General features: G+C 47.4%; 2 protein-coding genes across 2 annotated transcripts in view; one reads left to right on the forward strand and one right to left on the reverse strand.

Moving 5' to 3' along the window:
* The first annotated feature begins 1469 nt into the window (after positions 1-1469).
* CD8A (CD8 subunit alpha) lies at positions 1470-6908 on the forward strand. The gene is made up of 6 exons (XM_065891268.1): positions 1470-1907; positions 1996-2361; positions 2934-3044; positions 3228-3338; positions 4642-4672; positions 6857-6908. Exons 1-6 carry the CDS (start codon positions 1859-1861, stop codon positions 6906-6908), a joined length of 720 nt encoding a protein of 239 aa, XP_065747340.1. The 5' UTR covers positions 1470-1858.
* A 12924-nt stretch (positions 6909-19832) lies between these two features.
* RMND5A (required for meiotic nuclear division 5 homolog A) overlaps positions 19833-20915 on the reverse strand; it is a 54684-nt gene continuing 53601 nt past the window's right edge. Inside the window, exon 9 of the mRNA XM_065891210.1 lies at positions 19833-20332. Coding sequence (XP_065747282.1) covers positions 20269-20332 — 64 coding nt within the window. The 3' untranslated portion in view covers positions 19833-20268. The remainder of the gene's footprint in view (positions 20333-20915) is intronic.

A 20915-nucleotide genomic window follows, 5' to 3' on the forward strand; every position in this document is an offset into this window, starting at 1 on the left:
TATTAATAGGAAAACTAAGTCAGGGAACACCCATATAAAATGCGCCTCTTTAGAAATATGGAGTAGATCTACAGGTGCTGACATGGAAAGCTTTCTTCTGCTGTTAGACAAGAAAGGCAAGTTGCAAAAAATATGTGCCTAGTACAACCGTGTGTCAAAAATGATGTATAAACAGCTGTTTATGCATAGATTATATCTGAGGAGCACACTTAACTGTTAACAGTGGTTTCCTCTGGAGAATGGATGATGGTGAGGAGAGCTGAGACAGGGAAATTTCCCCATACTCTTTTTTGTATTGTCTGAAGTTTTTCAAGAATATATAACATTTGTAATTTAAAAGACACTTTTGAAAACATGTCTAAATATAAATGGTCCACGTTAGAGTAAGCACCTTGGATGCTTTGGGCGGAGGGCGGGGGGGAGAGGGTTGAAATCAAAGTAAAAAAAAAAAAAAAGCCCACCCAACACTTAAGTTCAGACCGCACGAGGGGAGTACGGTTCTGCAAACACAGCTCAGCCCAAGCTGTGATGTGACATGCGACCTCGTGGTGGTGGTGGGGGTGTTGTGGGGGTGGGCGGGGGTGTGTGTCTGGAACATAGTTCTCGCCACTGCCGCGGGGCAGAACTCACAGGTGGGGCAGACACCTGGAACAGATAATGCCAGGTGGCTTGTCTCAAGAATCAGGCAGCAGCAGCATGAAGGGCACCCACTATGGGATGCAAAGTGGGAAGACCCTGAAGAAATGAGAGAGGGCACCCACTATGGGGCGGAAGGTTTCCGGACAGCAGCAGACAAAAAAGAAGTGGCCAAGTGTGTGTCAGGTTCAGACAGGGAGAACTGTCTCCACCCAAGCATTCACCCAGGCTGCACACTTGTCCCCACCAAGCACCCATAGCCAGAGGTACAGAGGAGTGAGTACAAGTCCCCTAGCACGGGAGCTGGGCCCGGGGCAGAAACAGAACAGCATTCCAGGCATAGGGAACAGCAAAGGCAAGAGGAGCCCACAGTTTAGATAATCTCAAGCCCTGTGGGAATGCAGTGGTAGGTGGATGGGAAAGACCAGAGCAGAGGCTGGGGAGGAGCCAGCACCCAAAGGCTAGGAGCCAAGCCAGGGCTGAGCTGCCACGCAGTCCTGCAGGTCATGGAAGGTTGCGGGAGAATAATGCTCACAGCAGGGTGCCTGGGGGACTGGCCAGGAGAGGGGCTGATGTGGAGGCTGCTGAGTGGACGCCGGAAGGAATGAGGCTGTGTGGCCAGGTTCAGCTGCTGGGGAAGGCCTGAAGGGTATGTTCAGCAGAGGTCACACAAGGCTTGAGTGGCTGCTGCCCCTTGGAGTTCCGGAGGAGTGGGCCAGTCACAAACTCCTCTTCAGCCCTCAGGGCCCATTTTACGGCCCCAAAGCCCCAAGGTGCCGGTGCTAGGGCCACTTTAAGTGAGGGCAAAGGAAGTGGACACTTCTCTCTCCTTCCTGCTCACTCACCCTCCCTTCTTGAAATCTCTCGTCTCTATCCTCCGCCGCTGTCACACCCACAGGAGAGCCATTCCAAGGGCCACTTCCAAGCCCTTTTCCTTGTCCTCAAAACCGTGGTTCTCAACCATTCCCAGCTTCCCGTCAAGGCTGCCTCGACGGCCCCCATTCACGGCCCCCAGCCCCCTCTCTGGGCTGGAAGGTGACAACCGCGAAAAGGAGGGCGACTCTCTCCTCCGCGGGGCTTCACGTGACATCACATCCTCCGAACGCGAAATCGGCTCCGCGGCCGGCCGAAGGGCGCAACTTCCCCGGTCGGCGTCCCACTGGCTCCTGCGCTCCTCCGCAGCTTCGAGCCGCTAGCGGAGCGGCGCCGCGGGGAGCGCGCCATGGCCTCGCCGGTGACCGCCCTGCTCCTGCCGCTGGCCCTGCTGCTCCGTGAGTTGGCGACCCCTGGGGAAGACGGGGCCGGGGCTGGCGGGGGGCGCGGGGCTCCCGGCTCAGCCTCACTACCTGTGCCCCGCAGATGCCGCCACCGTCCTCGAGTCATTCTCGTTCCGGATGTCGCCGGTGCAGGTGCAGGCTCGCCTGGGCGAGAAGGTGAAGCTGCACTGCGAGGTGCTGCAGTCCAGCATGACGTCGAGCTGCTCCTGGCTCTACCAGAAGCCCGGGGCCGCCTCCAGACCCATCTTCCTAATGTACCTCTCCAGCACGCGGTCCAAGCTGGCCGAGGGGCTGGACACCAATTACATCTCCGGCACCAAGGCCGAGGGCGCCAACTTCCACCTCACTCTGCACCGCTTCCACGAGGATGACCAAGGCTACTATTTTTGCTCGTTCATGAGCAACTCGGTTATGTACTTCAGCAATTTCGTGCCTGTCTTCTTGCCAGGTCCGGGCGCCAGGGGCGTGGCACCCCTCGGTGTGGGGTTTGGGGCTCAGTCTGAGTCCATTTTTCACACGCTTCGAGCCTCTTAGCGCCCCTCGGGGCTACTTAGATACTGTTCCCATTTCACAGATGAGGAAACTGAGGCTAGGGCTAGAGTGCGACTGGATAGGAGCTGAAGATGGTTTTTTAGGTCCTGTTGATCTGGGCTCGAGTTCCGGGCTTGTGTGATCCTGGGCAAGTTGTACTTAAATTCTCTGAGCCTCCCTTTGCTGGTCATTAAAATGCGGGTATCACCTCCAAGCCCACGAGGTTTCTGGTGGGGCCCTGGAGAGAGGCTGGGCCGAGGGGAACGGGCCCTGCATTCACGTCCGAGGCGCCGGGTACGGTTCGCGGACCAGGAGGTCCCACCCCATCTCCCCTGCTCTGAGCGCAGAGCTCCGCGAGGGCGGCGGTCTACGGCTCCTCCAGCGGAAAATCGGGAGGAGGCGCCCACTTGGCCAAGGCGCCCGGAGTGGTGGGGAGGGTTCGCGTGCACAGCTCCAGCCCGGCCCCTAACCACTCTCTTGCTCCCGCAGCGAAGCCCACCACGACGCCGGCGACGCCACCAGCCACGCGGGCGCCCACCAAAGCGTTGCAGACTGTGTCTCCGCGCCCAGAGGTGTGCCGGCCCTCGGCGGGCAGCGCAGGTGAGGCGGGCGCGGGGAGAGCCCTCGCCAGGGGCAGCCCTGACCCTGAACGTGGAGCCGAGGGCAGCCCGAGTGGTGGGGAAACCGAGAGACGGAGCCGGGAGAAGGAAGTGCCCCGGCTGGCTGGGTGGGATGAGGGATCCCGGGCCCGCTCCTAAATGTCGGCGTCTTCTGTGTCGTCAGTAGACACAAGGGGCCTGGATTTCTTCTGCGATATCTACATCTGGGCGCCCCTGGCCGGGACCTGCGCCATCCTTCTCCTGTTATTGGTCATCACGGTCATCTGCCACCGTCGTAAGTCCTAGGGAATCGCGGCGGGGAGAGTCAGCCCGACTCCCGCCCTTTGCGCGGCTTCGCTCTAGGCAGCCCTTGCCGGGAGTCGAGGTTGCAATTCCTGGGACTCCGAGCTGCTCCGCAGGGCCAGGCGCAGCCTTTGTCTTTCCTGGAGAGAGAACGCGGGCAGACCCCTTCGCGCTGCCCTTTCCACTCTCCGGGAGGTTTTTAGGAAGACAGTGCCCCGGAGCGGCAGCAGCAGGGGTGGGATGTTCCATGGGCAAAGCCTGTAGCAAGCGCACAGGTCTGGGCTTATTACAAACGCCTGGGACAGGGGGCGGTGCGGGGCGGGGGCGCGGGGCGGGGGGGGGGGGGGGGGTCTTTGTGGCCCTGGGACTTGTGCCCGGTAGGGCTGGGTCAGGAACCACGACAGGCAGTGGTTTATCCTTGGTCCCCCTGCTTGCGAGCCCCCCACCCCGTCTTGGATCCCACGCAGGTGATTGTACTAACCCACGTTCACCCACATCTGTATTTGCAATGTTTTTTATCTAACATCTTTATTGGAGTATAATTGCTTTACAATGGTGTGTTAGTTTCTGCTGTATAACAAAGTGAATCAGCTATACATATACGTATATCCCCATATCTCCTCCCTCTTGCGTCTCCCTCCCACCCTCCCTATCCCACCCCTCCAGGTGGTCACAAAGCACCGAGCTGATCTCCCTGAGCTATGCAGCTGCTTCCCACTAGCTATCTATCTTACATTTGGTAGTGTATATATGTAATGTTTTTTAAACTGATACAAAGAGGGATAGGAAAGAAGCCCTCACCTGGACTCTCAAGAGTTATAATCTTACTTACTGTACAGCACAGGGAACTATGTTCAGTATTTTGTAATAACCTATAATGGAAAGGAATCTGAAAAAATATATACGTATTATTTGTATAACTGAATCACTTTGCCGTACAGCTGAAACTAACACAATATTGTAAACCGACTACAATTTAAAAAATTTTTAATGATAACTATTAAAACCATAAAATATAAATATTATATCATGCTTGCTTTACAGTTTATTTCTTTATAGTATAAATTAATCTTCCCAGTGTCAATCATTATGCACTAATGTCATTTTACAAGTTTATGTCTTTTTTTTTATAATGTCGATGTAGTTATTGTTTGCTTTACATAAAATAGTCATAGCCACGCTAGAAAAAAAAAGTTATAATCCTAAATAAATAGGAAAAGTGAAGGAGAAACCATATTTGGGAACTATTCGTCGTGATGGGGCAGACATTTTACCCCTTCTTTTTCCTTATCCAGGGAACCGAAGACGCGTCTGCAAATGTCCCAGGTGAGTCTCTTATAACCTCTGGGCCTGCTAACCCCAGGCAGCCCTGGACACAGGTCCTGGCTTCCCAAGCAGCAGATGGTGGGAACCTTTCCCAGAGAGAGGCCATGGCAGTAGAGTCCTGGGGGCCAGGGAGTCAGCATAGAGCCTGAACAAAGAGAGGCAGAAGCCTGACACTGGGGAGAAAATGGAGGCCCAGGTCGGGCTTAGCGGGAGAGAAGTATGACTTCAGGAAATGTCTGTCTTATTTGGCCTAGTATCAAAACGCCCATCTGAAGGATTCCCCCAATTAATCCTAGCTCCTCCAAAGACCTGAGGTCAATTTATCTGGATGATTCCAGCTGGGTCTTGTATTTTTCTTAAGAAGACTTATTTTTTCCTATTGGCTTGGCCTAGCCTTTTTTGAGAGACAGCCAATTTTATCATTTTATCACCTGAACCAAATAAAGAACGGCCTCAGTTCCTAATTTCCCTGTGGCAATCCGGGGCCTTGATTTGCTGCCAAGGACTGCAGTGGGAAGAAAGGAGGACCAGGGGTAGGGGCAATTAGCTATCTGGCGGTCCGACTCCCTCATCCAGTTCCAGCCCATGATCATGCTGAAGTGATTAGGAAAAAACAAAAACGAAAAACAGCGTCTGGAAGAGGGGCCTCAGTCTCCTCCCTCCTTCGAGCTTCGGCCACGCAGCGCTGTGCTAACATCTAGCAAGCGCCCACTCTAGCCCAGCTCTGTGGTGGGAGTTGTACCCAGGGTCTTTCCTCACGCTCACAGCAACCCCACGGGGGAAACACCGCGGTGCCATCTCACAGATCACTGGCTCAGAGATCAGGAAACTACCCAAGGTGGCAGAGTCTTATGCTTACACTTCAATTATCAATAATATTGAATAATAACAACCATTCGATGAAAGCCTAAAGTGTACCAGTGCCATATATCACTGGTACACTTTATATATAAAAAGTTTCAAGTTTCGTAACAACCTTTAAAATAGTTACTGTAACCACCATTTTACAGACGAGGAGACTAAGGCTTAGGACATTTAGTGACTTGTCCAAGGCCATACTACCAGCAAGTAGCAGAGCTGCAACTGCTATTCAAAGCCCAGGCTCCTCTCTGTGGCTGGGGGCCGAGGCAGAGGGCGTTAACGATAACCAACTATATTCACCAGTTCCTTTAGGCAGGTGAAAATGTTTCAAGTTTTATACCTGGGGTTCGCATTTCACACTCCTTGATATTTCTCTGCAGGAACCCAAGTTCACTGTCTTATACATCATTATTTTTAACAGTGGAAATGGAATGAATTTCCAGTGCGTATACTAGAGATGATATACCAAGGGGATGAAGACTCTTTAAAAGGAGAGAAGGATTTTTAGCAATTTCAATATTCAGGGTACAGTTGGGAGCTTTTGGAGAAGAATCGTCCCTTATCTCTATCTTTTCTGAAAATTCTCATTTTGAAATGAGCCACTGAGAATAAAACTCTGCCCTGAAATACAAAGCTATGCAGGTTAAAAATCTGCATAAAAATATGAGGAACTCACACACGAGTTAATAAACTCAGTGATGACCAAGGGCAGCTCAGCTTCAACACAGAGGTTTTGGAGGATGGTGTGTGTAGACATGACACTCACGATGAATCAGCCCGTTTAGAAGGTGCCAGCCCAGTACCGAATTAACACATTTTTAGTGCAGCATCAAATTTGGGTTGTCAAAGGGACTTTCAGGTAAAGTAGCTCTGCTTGGTTGACGACGGTGGTTCTTTCACATCCTCCCCTAACACTGTGATCCTCCCGAGGGCTGAGAATCAAGTCAGATGATGGCTCGGTTACCAGCCTGCTTCTCCCACCTCCACGGGGACCTTGACAAAGTCTCTAAGAAGCTGGGCTACCTGGCTTCAGATCCTGGCTCCACCACCTCCTAGTTATGTGACCTCGGGCACGTTCTCTAACATCTCATCCCCCGTGGCTGCCCCTCAGGTTGCCATGAGGATTAAACAAGGTGGCACAAGGAAAGCTCTTGGCAGGGCTGCTGAGGTCATTCACCCAGTGCCATGCCGGTGCCGCAGGGACAAGTCCTCAGACCCCCACGATGGCTGGGAGGTTGGTGAGGGGGTGGGTAGACACGGGTGGATGCTGCATCGCATTGCAGGAGCTCTTGCTGCAGTGATGGTCACCTGCCTCTCTTCCAGGCCTGTGGTCAGACAGGGAGGCAAGCCCAGCCCTTCAGAGAAATGCACCTAACATGGCGACGGGCCCCGCGTGACAGCCACTACAAGACTTCAAACTGAGAACGCCCCTGACGGGGAGAGCAGGAGTCCTTCCCCTTCGGTTTCTCCAGCCTTCCTTCCTTCCATATGTATTCATTCTCATTATTATTGTTTTCCTGGGGGTGGGGTGGGAAGAGTTAACTTTTTCTTTACGGGTTTACTTTGACTGACACAAAACGAGACTCTACCATGTCTAGGGTACACCGCAAGGGTTATAATACCGTTGTGCTCCCATATTGGGGTAAAGGGGAGGTAGGCCAGAGCTACCGCAAGCTGTGTTCTCGGAACCAGGCTGTGAGGGCTGGCGGGGGCCTCGGCACCCACTCAGCCCCAACCTCTTCCCCAGCCATTTTACAAAGGAGGAAGCTGAAGCCCAGAGATGGGCAGCAGCTGTATCAGAGTCCCAGCAGGGCTCAGGGCTCGACCTCCACACAGTTCAGGTCTCTCTTCTGGAGGCCTCTGTCTCAGAATGGGGAGCTGTGTCTCAAGCCTCAAGAGAACAAGTGGTTTTCTGAGCACCTCTGATAGACCCATTACTGCGCCCAGAGCCCCAAGGAGGTAATGAAATAAGACAAGAGAACTTGACAGAGTTCTATGATGTAGCTGAACAGGATCAGACCTTTTAATAATCAAGCGTGAGACAATACAGATGACAGGAATTTCTCAAATAAAGTGGAAGGGGTGAACTGAATCCTGGAAAACGAACAACTAGACCTCTGAAGAAAACCTCTGTGAAATCCCAAAGTGGAGGCAGGTTGGTTCTCCCAGCCCTTGCGTTGCAGAAGGACCCATGAAAGAGGAGAGGCTGCCCTTTGCAAACAAGATTTGAGCATCAGGAAAGCTGAATGGAAGTCAGCTCTCTCTAAACTTGAGATTTTGTATTTGAACATGCTCCTGGGATCATCGGTGAGTTTTTATAGTTTGTAAAGGCAGAATGGTGACAGCAGCTGGTACAGGCCCTGGCCTCCCCCGGACCAGCAGATGTGGGAACGTAGCAGACAGACTCTGGTGAGGAAGCTAAGAGCCCAAACTGCAGCCCTACACACGCATTTCCTCTCTTACCATGTTGTAGAAGAAATGCATGCTCATTGGAAGAAAAGACTTAAATAGATAAGGTAATAAGAATCACCCATAATTCTTTACCTCAGGAATAATCCATTGTTAATATTATGGTGTACATTCTTCCTGATTATTTTCTATGCATATATATAAAATATATACTTTTTAAAAATGGGATTGCACTATGCTTTTATAAGTGGCTTTAATAAACAAACATTTATGGCAAACTCTTTTTTTATTACTTGGCTGCATCGGGTCTTAGTTGCGGCATGTGAGATCTTCGTTGAGGCATGCAGGATCTTTCGTTGCGGCGTGTGGGCTTCTCTCTAGTTGCAGCACGCGGGCTCTACAGCGCGCGGGTTCAGTCGTTGTGGTGCACAGGCTTAGCTGCCCCACGGCATGCGGGATGTTAGTTCTCCGGCCAGGGATCGAACCCACATCCCCTGCATTGGAAGGCGGATGCTTAACCACTGGACCACCAGGGAAGTCCTACGGCATACTTATAATAGCCAAATCTCACTCCATTTTTGGTTGTGCCATCACTTAACTATGACTTGACATTTAATTGTTTTCAATTTTCCACTACTGTAATAACGAACACTACTAAAATGTTGCACACATCTTTAGGAGGAATACCTAAAATCATTGGGTCACTGCCCACTTTCACCTTGGACCCGCCCCCCATTTTCACATCAATTGAAATGGATTCCTCTCTTGTTGTATCATCTTCCTTCCTTTTGTGCTTTCTTGGCAGCAGATGAGCTGATACTCCTCTCATAATAAATCACAAAATCTTCATTTCTGTTGTTCAGGTAAAATATACATACTGAAAAGTGCACAAGTCGTAAGCATACAGCTCCAAGTCATTATTAAATGAACACTCGTGGGCTTCCCCGGTGGCGCAGTGGTTGAGAATCTGCCTGCCAATGCAGGGGACACGGGTTCGAGCCCTGGTCTGGGAGGATCCCACATGCCGCGGAGCAACTAAGCCCTTGTGCCACAACTACTGAGCCCTCGCGTCTGGAGCCTGTGCTCCGCAACGGGAGAGGCCGCGATAGTGAGAGGCCCGCACACCGCGATGAAGAGTGGCCCCCGCTTGCCACAACTAGAGAAGGCCCACGCAAAGAAACAAAGACGCAACACAGCAAAAACAAACAAATTAGTTAATAAACTCCTACCCCCAACATCTTCAAAATAAAAAAATGAACACTCGCATTGCCAGCACCAGAGCAGAAATAGAACTTTCCCTGCCCCCCAGAAACTGCCTTCCACAGCCTTAACTTTTAAAAACAGTCTACTTTTTTTTTTAAATATAGAACTTGATGACAGAATTAAGGGTAATGAAATGTCAGTTTTTTTAAAGGTTTTTAAATTTATTTATTTATTTATTTATGGCTGTGTTGGGTCTTCGTTTCTGTGCGAGGGCTTTCTCTAGTTGTGGCAAGCGGGGGCCACTCTGCATTGCGGTGCGCGGGCCTCTCCCTATCGCGGCCTCTCTTGTTGCGGAGCACAGGCTCCAGACGCGCGGGCTCAGCAGTTGTGGCTCACGGGCCCAGTTGCTCCGCGGCATGTGGGATCTTCCCAGACCAGGGCTCGAACCCGTGTCCCCTGCATTGGCAGGCAGACCCTCAACCACTGCACCACCAGGGAAGCCCCAGTCTACTTTTAGAGAACAAAATTCTAGAAGAAAAAGTATCCCGAGTGTGGGAAAGCAGAAATGAAAGCTGAGAAAGTTCCTTTGAGACAAAATCTGGTTCTTGACCCCTCCTCCTGAACATATCAAGCTAACCAGACCAGGGTTGTGGGGGGGCACCCCAGGGACTGAGGCCCAGCTTGGAGCAGGTGCCAGGCTCTGGGCCGTCTCTGGGTTCCCTGAAAGAGGGGAGGAGAGAAGCATCCCACAAAGGGCACTTCTCTCCTCATGGCAGAAACTTGTAAGGATGGCTGTCCTCATGTGACCAACTTGAGAGGATGGCCGTGGAGTACCAATGTCAGAGAATCTGAGCCAGGGCAAAGGGACAGGAAAAGAGCATTTCCTCTGCAACCTGCAGCTCAGGTGTACGGGGAGCCATACTAGGGAGGCTCCAGAGAGGGTTAAATATAATACTTACTGATTTTTTTTTTCATACCCCCTACAAAAGGGTTTCACTTACCACAAACAATATGTTAAACAACATTTTGGAGATTAAAAACATCAACGTAGGAAAAAGCATTCATTAGAGTTGGCCCTCGAGACCAGGAAGAAAATAGGATGCCAGTCTGCAGACCACGAGGCCTAAAGCATGCTAGGGGTGGGCTGCGAATCTAGGCTCGGGGCTCTCCGGAGACCACAGACATCCAGCCTGCTTGTTCTACACCTGCAGTTCAAAGCCGAAGGCCTCAGGTCCAACAGTCGTATTTTGCTTGCCAATCTCTAGCCTGAAGCTCTGGGTTTACAAATTCTCCTATGTGAAAGATGCCCACAACACATTTTTGGACCCTGAAAAACAGGAACTAGAGAAATGACTTCTGTACTAGGCAGTACACCTGTTTATCAGCTGGCCAGAATCCAGCCTCAGTGTGGTTCATTAAACAAACATGCGTTCTCTTAACAAAATGTATCCTATTTGTGGAAGAAAAAAACAGAGAAATGGTCGTTTCTTTCTCCAGCTTTTAAACTGTTTTTAAGAGAGCCCACCATATGCTTGGAAATCCCCATGACTCTTCAACAACAAGTGGCTCAGGGAAAGGCTCTCTTTTTTTTTTTTTTTTTTTTTTTAACCATCAAGAAGCTGCCCCTCCCTTCTGCCCTGGGCCTGTATACAAATCCTTCCTGCACACGATTTTACAACAGGCAGGGAGAGGCACCTCTTAACCTGCTCCGAAAAGCAGGTTTGAGCAGTGCCTCTCCACCAAAGGGAGCTGCAGGAGGCCATGATAACCTGAGATTAGGTTACATGTAGAGGCTCTGAAAGCAGCTTCCTGGCTCTGCTACTTATTAACTGTGTGTTCTCCAGCAAATGACAACGTCTCAATACCTCATTTTCCCCACTTGTAAAATGAGGGTAACAATAGTCCCTATCTCAAAAGGTTCTTGACAAGAACACACGTTTATATGTATTTTCCAAGTGCCTAGAACAGGTCCTGGAACATAGTAACAAATGTATACTGACAAAATGAACTTGTACTGAATTTCTCAAAACTACTGTTGTACCAATTACACTCTGAATGCAGCCACTCGTGCCTGATTCTTCCAATTTCTATTGCAAAAAGGGGTACACAATAGTCATTCCTGATGGATCCATGGGCTAGTATACCCAGGGATCTCCACCCCTGTGTGCGGAAGACAGCCCTTCATACAAATCTCACAAGAGCTCAGTCCCAGATGGACGTGGCCTCTGCACGGTGTGATGTGAAGCTCCCTTCAGCCTGGCATCCTGAGTGCCACCACCCTCCCTGTGCTGGTGGGGGCTGTGCCTGTCCACTGCACAGGACAGTCTTAGCATCCTTAGAACAGTTGGCTGAGGCCAGCAGAGTGCGAAAAGGATATGCCCGACCGTTGGTCATCTCAGCATCTACTGAAGGCCCCATCCCTGCAGGCCTATCTCACCTTCGCACGCTAGTTACAAATTCCCCTTTTCTGCTCTCTCTGAGCTTGCTGTGACCCGCATATGTCATCAGTCTTATGTTTCATTGACTTAACGAAATAATAGCTACCGGTTACTCAGCACTCACCGTGGGCCAGGTATCTCATTTAAGGCCTCATCAAAGCCATGAGGTAGGAACTTTTATTCTACTTTACAGGTGAGTAAACTAAGGCATAGATAGGAAGCTTCTATCACTTGGCCAAGATTCTACAACTAGAATCTGGTGGGATTGGGATTTGAACTCAGGTCTAATCCCATAGCCCAAACTCTTAACTGCTTTGCTAGATTGAATATTTTACAGTCTGTTTTTAATTTTAAAATTAGGCAAATACAGGCAAACCTCAGAAACGTTGCGGGTTCGGTTCCAGACCACTGCAATAAAGCAAGTATCGCAATAAAGTAAATCACTCGAATTTTCTGGTTTCCCAGTGCATATAAAAGTTATGTTTATACTATACTGTAGTCTGTTAAGTGTACAGTAGCTTTATGTCTAAAAACATGCACATACCTTAATTGTAAAAACTTTACTGCTAAAAAGTATTAACCATCATCTGAGCCTTCAGCAAGTCGTAGCAGTAACATCATATATTACTGATCACAGACCACCGTAACGCATAAGATAGTGAAAAAGTTTGAAATATTGCTAGCGTTACCAAAATGTGACAGAGACATGAAGTAAGCAAATGTTGTTGGAAAAACAGCACCAACAGATCTGCTCAACGTGGAGTTGTCACAAACCTTCAATTTGTAAAAAGCACAGTCTCTGTGAAGCACAATAGATTGATGTGCAAAACAAGGTCCGCCTGTAGAGCACTTAAAAATTCTCTAAAAGTCTAAAAGCATCTCAAAACCAAATGTACTTTTTTTTAACCTAGGCAGCCCAAGGTAGAAAACAAAGGTCACCACCTGCTCTGAAATTCAACAAATGGGAAGAATGTTCTAGAACAAGAGAACAGGGGTTCTGTCGGATGTTAGGGTGAGGTTGCTGCTTCTGAATACCACCAGGGGCCAAGAAATGCAGCTCAAGGAGACGTACTGTCAGTGAAAAGCACTGACAGCTAACTCCTCATTTGTCCAGTATCTCAGGGCAGGTGAAAGCATTGACTACTGGTGCTGATGACTTAATTCCATTCTGTGAATCAAATTTCACCTGTTTCCTGGCTGAAATACATGGTTAAGCGTGGCAGAGACTGCAGGTTGCCTTCCTAACAACCATTCTCCCCTTCTTCCTTCCCAACAGAACTTTCATTTTATTACAGGTGGCGATGTGCCAGGCTCAAAGACTACATTTCCCAGACTTCCTTGCAGCCAAACGTGGCTAGTAAGTCACTGCGTAGAGCTTCCAGGAAAGACTTCAAAGGGGCTAACTCAGCTGGAAGCCTGTTCTTTCCCCACTCCTCTCCTCCTCCTTCCTGCCTGGAACACAGATATGATCAGAGGTGAAACTGAGGCCACACATCAAGGCTGTGGAGCAGAATGACAGGAGCCTGGGTCCCCTGATAGCATGAAGCCACCACACATACCCCAGACTGCCTGCAGCACACGTGGTGCTGATACACGCTAGCACAGACACGGACCCTCAGCCCAAATTTCCAGAAGCACCTCTCAAAGCTTTCACGATGTAATAATTTCCTGTGAAATTCCTCTGTAGGGCTGACTAGCTCACTAATCTAAAATAACTAAAAGCAACAGTCTTGTGTTAAGAATGAAAGGAAACCTAAAATGCATTTTTAACCTGATCAAAAGGGGAAAGCTCCCGAAACAGTCTTGAACGCTAACAAATAATGTGTTTCCTTTTAAGGTACATCTTTGCTTCAGAGGGGAAAGGACACCAAAGACCTTCATTTGGAGGGCAGCACTTGCTCTGTGGCTGAATGCAGTCTTCAAACGGAGTAAAAAGACCAGTCCCGGGCTTCCCCGGTGGCGCAGTGGTTGAGAGTCCGCCTGCCGATGCAGGGAACACGGGTTCGTGCCCCGGTCCGGGAAGATCCCACATGCCGCGGAGCGGCTGGGCCCGTGCGCCATGGCCGCTGAGCCTGCGCGTCCGGAGCCTGTGCTCCGCAACGGGTGAGGCTACGACAGTGAGAGGCCCGCGTACCGCAAAAAAAAAAAAAAAAGACCAGTCCCAACGGGAGACTGGCATATCATTACACAATCCCCATAGTGTAGGGGACCAGTATAGGTAAGCAGAGTGTGGAGAAGTTAGAAACTCACCTAGAAACTGGAGACAATAGAAAGAAATGGGAATATCTTCTAGAATACCAGAGCAAGGAGTCCCATCGCTTTGAGAGACAAGAACGCTTCAATGCCTCTATATATTACAAAAGATTTTGGAGCACTGTATGTGACAAAAGCATCACCTTGCTGCATTTTCATTACACTTCTCTCAGATCACCCTCACTGAGAGTAGAGACCAAGTCTGTCTTGTTCACCACTCTCCTTCCGGAACCTAGAGTGCTCAAGAGAAACTCACTCTCAGCTTCATTACCTACTGTACTGGCCTCCCAGGGTCTAAACTCCTCCTCTCCCCAACCATCTTTCAGACCACTGTGGCCAGAGTGGACCTTAAAGACACGCAAACCAGGAAATTTCCTGGTGGTCCAGTGGTTAGGACTTCACGCTTTCACTGCCGAGGGCGCGGGGTCGGTCCCTGGTTAGGGAACTAAGATTCCCGCAAGCTGCGGGGTGCAGCCAAAACACACACACAAATCATTACATCTCTCCTTTCTCTTCTCTCCCATCATCCTCCAGTAGTTAGGTCACTGGTGGGAATTAACCTCACTACAGGGTCTTCATATTTTTCTACTTTTCTGCACCTACCAGCAGTCCATAAGCTCCTGGAGGGCCAGGAACTTGCTTCCTCCCAGGGCCTGGCGCTTAAAAAAAAAATTCCATGTTGAATGACTGAAGATGTCATTCCATGAAATGTTAAACACTTTCTGCATTTAACAGGCACACAACTGCTTAAGTTACTAACTCATGGATTCTGTTGCACAAGCCAGTATTTAGCTTGAAGCGCTTTGCACTTTTCTAAGCTGGAAGGAAGCATAGCTAAGGAGGTACAAAATTCCCTGACGCACATGAGCCCTTGCTTAGGCAGTGCTTCTCATGTTCAGAAATATTACATTTGCTAGCGTGGAAGGCTCACGGGAGCGTAACACCCCGCTGCAAGGAAAAGGTTTTTGGAAAAAGAAAAAATACTTTCTATCATACATATTGACAGGAGATTTCAGTGAAGCTCTGTGAATGGATCATTACACTATCGTCCCTTAATGCAAGGCTGGCTGGCTTGCCTAACCACCCATCCATCTATCCATCCATCCATGCATACACGCATCCATTCACGCCGGACCTCACGGCTTCTTGGCCCTCAGCGTTGAAAGCGCAGAATCCTGACCACTGGACCGCCAGGGAATTCCCAATGCAAGGCTTTTTTAAACAGTGGATCCCGACCCATTAGAGAGTCATGAAATCAATTGTTTTGACGAGCATTAACCAAGTAATAAAAAATATCAGAGCGCACCACACATGAGCATTAAATATATAGTTCTGATGAGTCTCCCTCTCTGAGAAAATATACAGAAGCAGCACAAATAGATCCTTGGTCTCTACCACCTTAGTGTGTCACGGGGTATGACAAGACAATTCGTCCTCTGTTCCTCCTTGGCAAAGCTGGGTGTTCACGCCCCACTCCACCAGCAGCCTGCGCAGAGCTGTTTCCGGGCCCCTCTTCCCGGTCACACACTATTCACTTGGTCAGAGGGTCCCAGGCATCCACAGGATGAGTATGAGGGGCAGGAACCTGTAAACATTAACCCGATTCCCCCCTTAGAAACTGGGGACAGTGCCCAGCCACCTCCTCTTCTCACACTGCTGGTGGCCCAGAAACAGGATGAGTTGGTGACAAAGATATTTGCTTAAATTCTTTACATGCAGACCCTCAGCAAATACAGACAGCGGTGTTCTCTTACCTCCACACTCCCTCCCTCCTACCTCTGGCACCTGTCACATTTATACAGACCGGTTCCACAAAACACTTTTCAAATGTGCATTTCTTTTTAATTTTTAAAAATATACACAGGAGAAGCCATGTGTTTTACATAGGAATACACACATTAACAAAGCATTTCTTATAGTTTTCCAAAACTCTATTATATCAGTCTGAAATTTATAAATTAAATATATCAGAAACTTTTAAGTTAAAATGAGATCCCTGAAACTACTGGATATGCTGGACGTTTCTCAAGATCAAATGAACAGAGAATGTGAATATGGTTTGTGTTAAATAAGGTTTATTGTTAGCTTTATTGCCTATAGCCTATAAGATGGAACTTTATTGTGGCTTTGCAAACAGGATACATTTCTTAAAAAAACTGATCAAAATTTTCCATACATATAGCTCTATATGATAGATTACAGTGCCACAGTATTGTTACGTAATTATAGAAACACTATAGAACCCGAGAGCACAGGGTAAGCAAAAGAATACAATCCTGAGCCATCTGAACAAGATGCTGTGACGAAGCCTTTTAGTCTAAGTCTAGAAAACATGGAGGAGGGCAAAAAAAATACATGCACACTGCAGTCAGGAGCAAAATACATTAAATACCTGTTCCTTGCTAGACACAGGTGGGAGTAATGGTGAAGTTCAGACACACGCACGCTCATTCACGCTCCCATTTTCTTCGCTTAGCTTCCCTCCCATCCCCGATACATTCACTCCCACCCCTTCCCAAAAGACAAGATCAGGCACTAAGTCCTCGTGAGCCCCACATCTGCCTTGCTGGAGAACGTTAAAATAAGAGTGTAGGTCATCACCCATAACGTGAAACAAAGCATGTGCTATAAGCCAGTTCCAGCTGCTTCTGCCTCTTTGGAAGTAAATGAAGCATATGCTCACTACAGTATCAAACTGTAGAGGGAAACGTCTTGAAAACGAAACTGTTTTCTCTCCCTACGTCTTGAAGTAGAATCAACAGCGGAAAAACTCGCCCTAAGACTAACTGCCTCATCTGCTATTAAAATACATTTGTCATTCCATTTTTGGTATCTATTCAATTATCGTTAAGAACAGTTCATGAAGTTTGTACCTGCTTATGGTAAACACCACCGCGCTACATAAAACCTGCCATAGCTGGACAGGCTTATGAAGCACCAAACCTTCTGTTGTGTTCCTTGCCAACATTCCCCCAAGACCAGAGCATTCTAGTGTTACCAAAGATAATGTACGAAGAGTTAAGTAATTAAAGGTATTTGGTTTGTGTCTTCACCTTACACATCCTAGTGATGAAATTAACCAAACATGCCTCCATGCCTTCCCTGAAAATAACCTGAGTCAGCTGACTAAGTAGACTGGCCAGCCTGACTGTCAATCCACTTAATCAGAGGTTGAGCTGGAAAACCAGAGGGCTAATGTCTACCAGCAGCTTGTCTTGTGCAGATAAACCAAGAGTTCCTGGTTTTTGCAGTATCTACTGTCCCAAAGGCTGAAACCACCGAGGTGGAAAATAACTCACAGCGTAAAATATACTGAACTGAAACTGCATAACCTGTGGGACTACCTGGAGAGAAAAAAGGATCCTCATTCCCCCACAAAATGTGGCGTGGGGTTTAGTGTCTCTGTATACATCAGCTGCTACACAAAAATCAAAACAAAAGATTTACTTCATAATCTCCTTAGTTTCAATCAAATGCTCATACACCCACAAAATACACACCCTATGAATATGAGGTGGCTCTTTTCTTCGAAATTTTAAAAATCAAGAGGCACCAATACCCGTTCATTTATGTATTAGAAGTATCTTATAATCACCACTAAAGCAACAGAAATGGCATTTGTGATGATCACACAAAGGAGAAAAAAAGATCAAAAGACAACCTTAGCCACTGCACTTCAGACGGTACTTGAAAGCACAGATGCTCTAAATCGGAATCTAAGAATCTGATAAGGTTTTACTGGTTTAGCATAGTCCCATGGCCTCTGTCCATGACTGGTAAATGGAAATGGTTTCCTAAAGAAATTTAAGAAACCACTCTGAAATTCTGTTTTCAATGGACGTAACTAGCCTGACTGTAAAAACCTTGGCTCTTTCTCAAGACCTTCTGCAAGCGGAAGCAGAGAGCGACGAAGCGCATCCTCCCGCACTGCTGACCGACGGCCTCAGTAATGACACGGTCCTGACACCATTGGTGAAGGTGTTTCTAGAGTAGAAAGGACAGCACGTTTTATTTCAGCGTCTTTGGTTAAGGTCTGGCCTCTTCAAATCCACCTCTCTCCTTCACATATAGTCACCAGTGAATTTGAAGTCCATGCATTTAATTAAAGAAGGTTAGAAGACATCATTTGCACGTTAAATTGTCAGATCGATAGAGTTTCAAATTTTTGGCCCTAACCCTGCCCAGTGGGACCACGAGGACCTTGCCCAGGAAGCTGTAAAATCCAATGCTTCCATTAAAGCATATTCTTTCTAAAGTTTCATAAGCTGCACAGAAAACTGTCAACAGGATTTCCAACACGGGCAGAGGGACAAAGCAGAGCTCTCTCCTGATGTTCTCCTTGAAACTGGCCTGAGCCAGCTGCGTGAAGTGTCTGGCCGCCAACAGACATTTACCAGCAGCCTCTGGAGCAATGTCTGTATTGTCCCAACCTTATGTAAAGCCTAAATGTTGTGCAGGTATTTGAGGTGGAAAGGTGAGAGTAAGTTGTAACTAAAACTAAAACTACATCTGGCCTAGTGAGAAAAAGGTAAAAAAAAAAAAAAAAAAAAAAGACACTCTGGGTTTCATTCAAAGGAAAAAATACATAATAAAGCAATTTTACATCCTCGGCCAGAGTGTCGCCTGGAGTTCTCTACCTTCTCCTGGAGTCCAAGGAGCTTCTCTCTGCTCCCTTCCTTCACTGTGTTAGTGGACAGAGGGTGCCAACAGGAAAGCCATGAGGCTGAGCCGGAGGCTGGGCATGGCGAGCGGCTCGGCAGGCCAATCGACCCCTGGCTAAGCCCCCCAGCACACAGTAACTCCTGCCATCAGCCTGATCACACACAGCAATCAAGCAGTACCCCTTTCCTTTACAAACAAATCCCCGTCCCCTCAGGTGAACATTTCAGGATAAACCAGCCAGGCTAGGATACACTGCAGCAAATGCTGCCCGTTTCCAATTAACTTAGCACCAAATCTGGTATCTCCCTCCCCCGCAAACGAAGTCAACCTGCAGTTGAAAATGTGAAGCGTCACGTTTCTCTTTGCTTCTGTGTTTTCTTCTTTCTTCATTTTCTCACGAAAGTTTTCCTCTATTGGTATTCAGTTCCATGTCAGACGACACAGAGTTGCAAAGTATTTGGTGATTTCCATATGACATTCTTCTCAAAATGAAGTAACTTCATGGGTTTGAGTCAGAATTATGTCCACAGAAGTCTTTTCCATGTAGTTCAGCATACAGAGAAAGACTCTTTTACGCATGGCTATTTTTGGACAGTGCATTAAATGAAGATACCTCACAAGAGAAAAGATCATTATCTGTATCCATTAGAATAATATACAGATTCACAGTCAATGAGATGATATGCATTGCAGAAGAGAGGCATTGAACAGTATACTATTCAAATATAAAAACAGCAATGAACATATTCTGCACTACAGAAAATCTGTTAGCTTCTAAGTTTAAGGGTTGAAAGTGATGAGTCTGGTAACTGCATTTTAGGACTGGAACATGCTTCTTCCCCTCCAGATACACAATGTTTGATGCTGGTGCACATATATATATACATACACGCAACACTGTGCCTGCAATGATATACAAACGCAATATAAACAGCCAAGTCCTGAAAGCAGATTTGAGAGAAGAGGGCTACCAAGACCAAGAGAGCAAATACCAACGTAAGAACACTTCTAACTTCACAATTTTGTTTTATTGAACACTCTTTTAAAACAAGCACCTCTTGGCAATAAAAGCAAAGAAACAATAGTACTGCTTCCACTCTGTTCTAGTGGAAGACTGCTCACACCAACCTGCTAATAAATTGGTGATGGAATTTTATAACAGGCAGCCTCCTGGGGCTACAAGCAGACCTCAGATGCAGGTCTGCTGACTACTTGGTGAGAGCTGGAGCAGAGGAAAACATCAAAAAGCAAATTTGGAATCTATCACAGCTCTCTTCCTTAAGCAAGAAAACCCCTGCAAATTAGTTTCATAACCACAATTCAGTTTTTCAAACTTTTTCTGAAGAATTTTCATTTAATTATGTACACATAACAGGAAATAAAACTTTTTCACAAACATTCTCAAGGCTTACAGTTATCAGGAGAATGACAAAAGTAAAAGCAGGAGAGATATTAAACACATGGCAGGAAGGTAAATTTCTGTTTCTGCTCTTAAAAAGTAAAAAAATCACCATATAATTAAGTACAAAAACCTGCATTGAATGACAACTGCTGGTGTATTTACTTGATCAGAAATGAAGACCAAGAATATAATAAAGCCCTATGATAATATTCATCTGGAGCACTCCCCTCAGTGTGTATACACTAAAATGTTGGCAAAGTTTCCGGAGCATTAGCTTATATAAACATGGGAGTCCTTGGTTAGCTGCATTAAATGGAACGTTCTCTCGATTCAGTTTCACTTACAAATTGCAAACTAAAGTTATTTCTTCAGAAAAATATCTGTTTGGCATCCCCTGGACTTTGTTCCATTGGACAATATGGACATTTTAATCTAAAGACAAGAAAGAAAACATTAAATCAAGGAACAGGGTCAGTACTGAGTATTCAATTTTTATCTAGCTATAGAGTCTTTAACAATTACACACACACACACACACACACACACACACACACACACACACACGTCTGTTTTTTGCTTTGAGGATTAACTGTGCTTTCCCTTAATGTAACAGCCAAGCTTTGAAGGGTCACAAAGAAACACCGTCCAAGCCAGATGCTAAACTCCAAGGCTCTTCTTCAGTGGAAATCGGTGAAAACTATTTTGAAAACAAAGACAACTGTTCTGAAAATTGCTTTCGGGGTTTCAGAAGTAAACCCAATTTTTCTTCTCCAAGGTTTAGCTTATACCTATCTCAAAATGACTTTCAGAGGTACTGGTGTCACAACCCACTCACATGCAGCAAACCTGATGCCAGCTGCTAAGCCCACAAGGCATGCAGCCTACCCAGAGCCGCCTCCGTGCCCTGTCGTGGCACACAATACCCTGCAGTGGCACGTGAAACCAGCATGGTCTGAACCAAGACCAAGCTCTGGCTTCAAGTCACCACCTACCTGCACTCCCAGGGTTTCTGGGA

Source organism: Phocoena phocoena, chromosome 14, assembly GCF_963924675.1.
Source record: "Phocoena phocoena chromosome 14, mPhoPho1.1, whole genome shotgun sequence".
NCBI classification, from domain to species: Eukaryota; Metazoa; Chordata; class Mammalia; order Artiodactyla; family Phocoenidae; genus Phocoena; species Phocoena phocoena.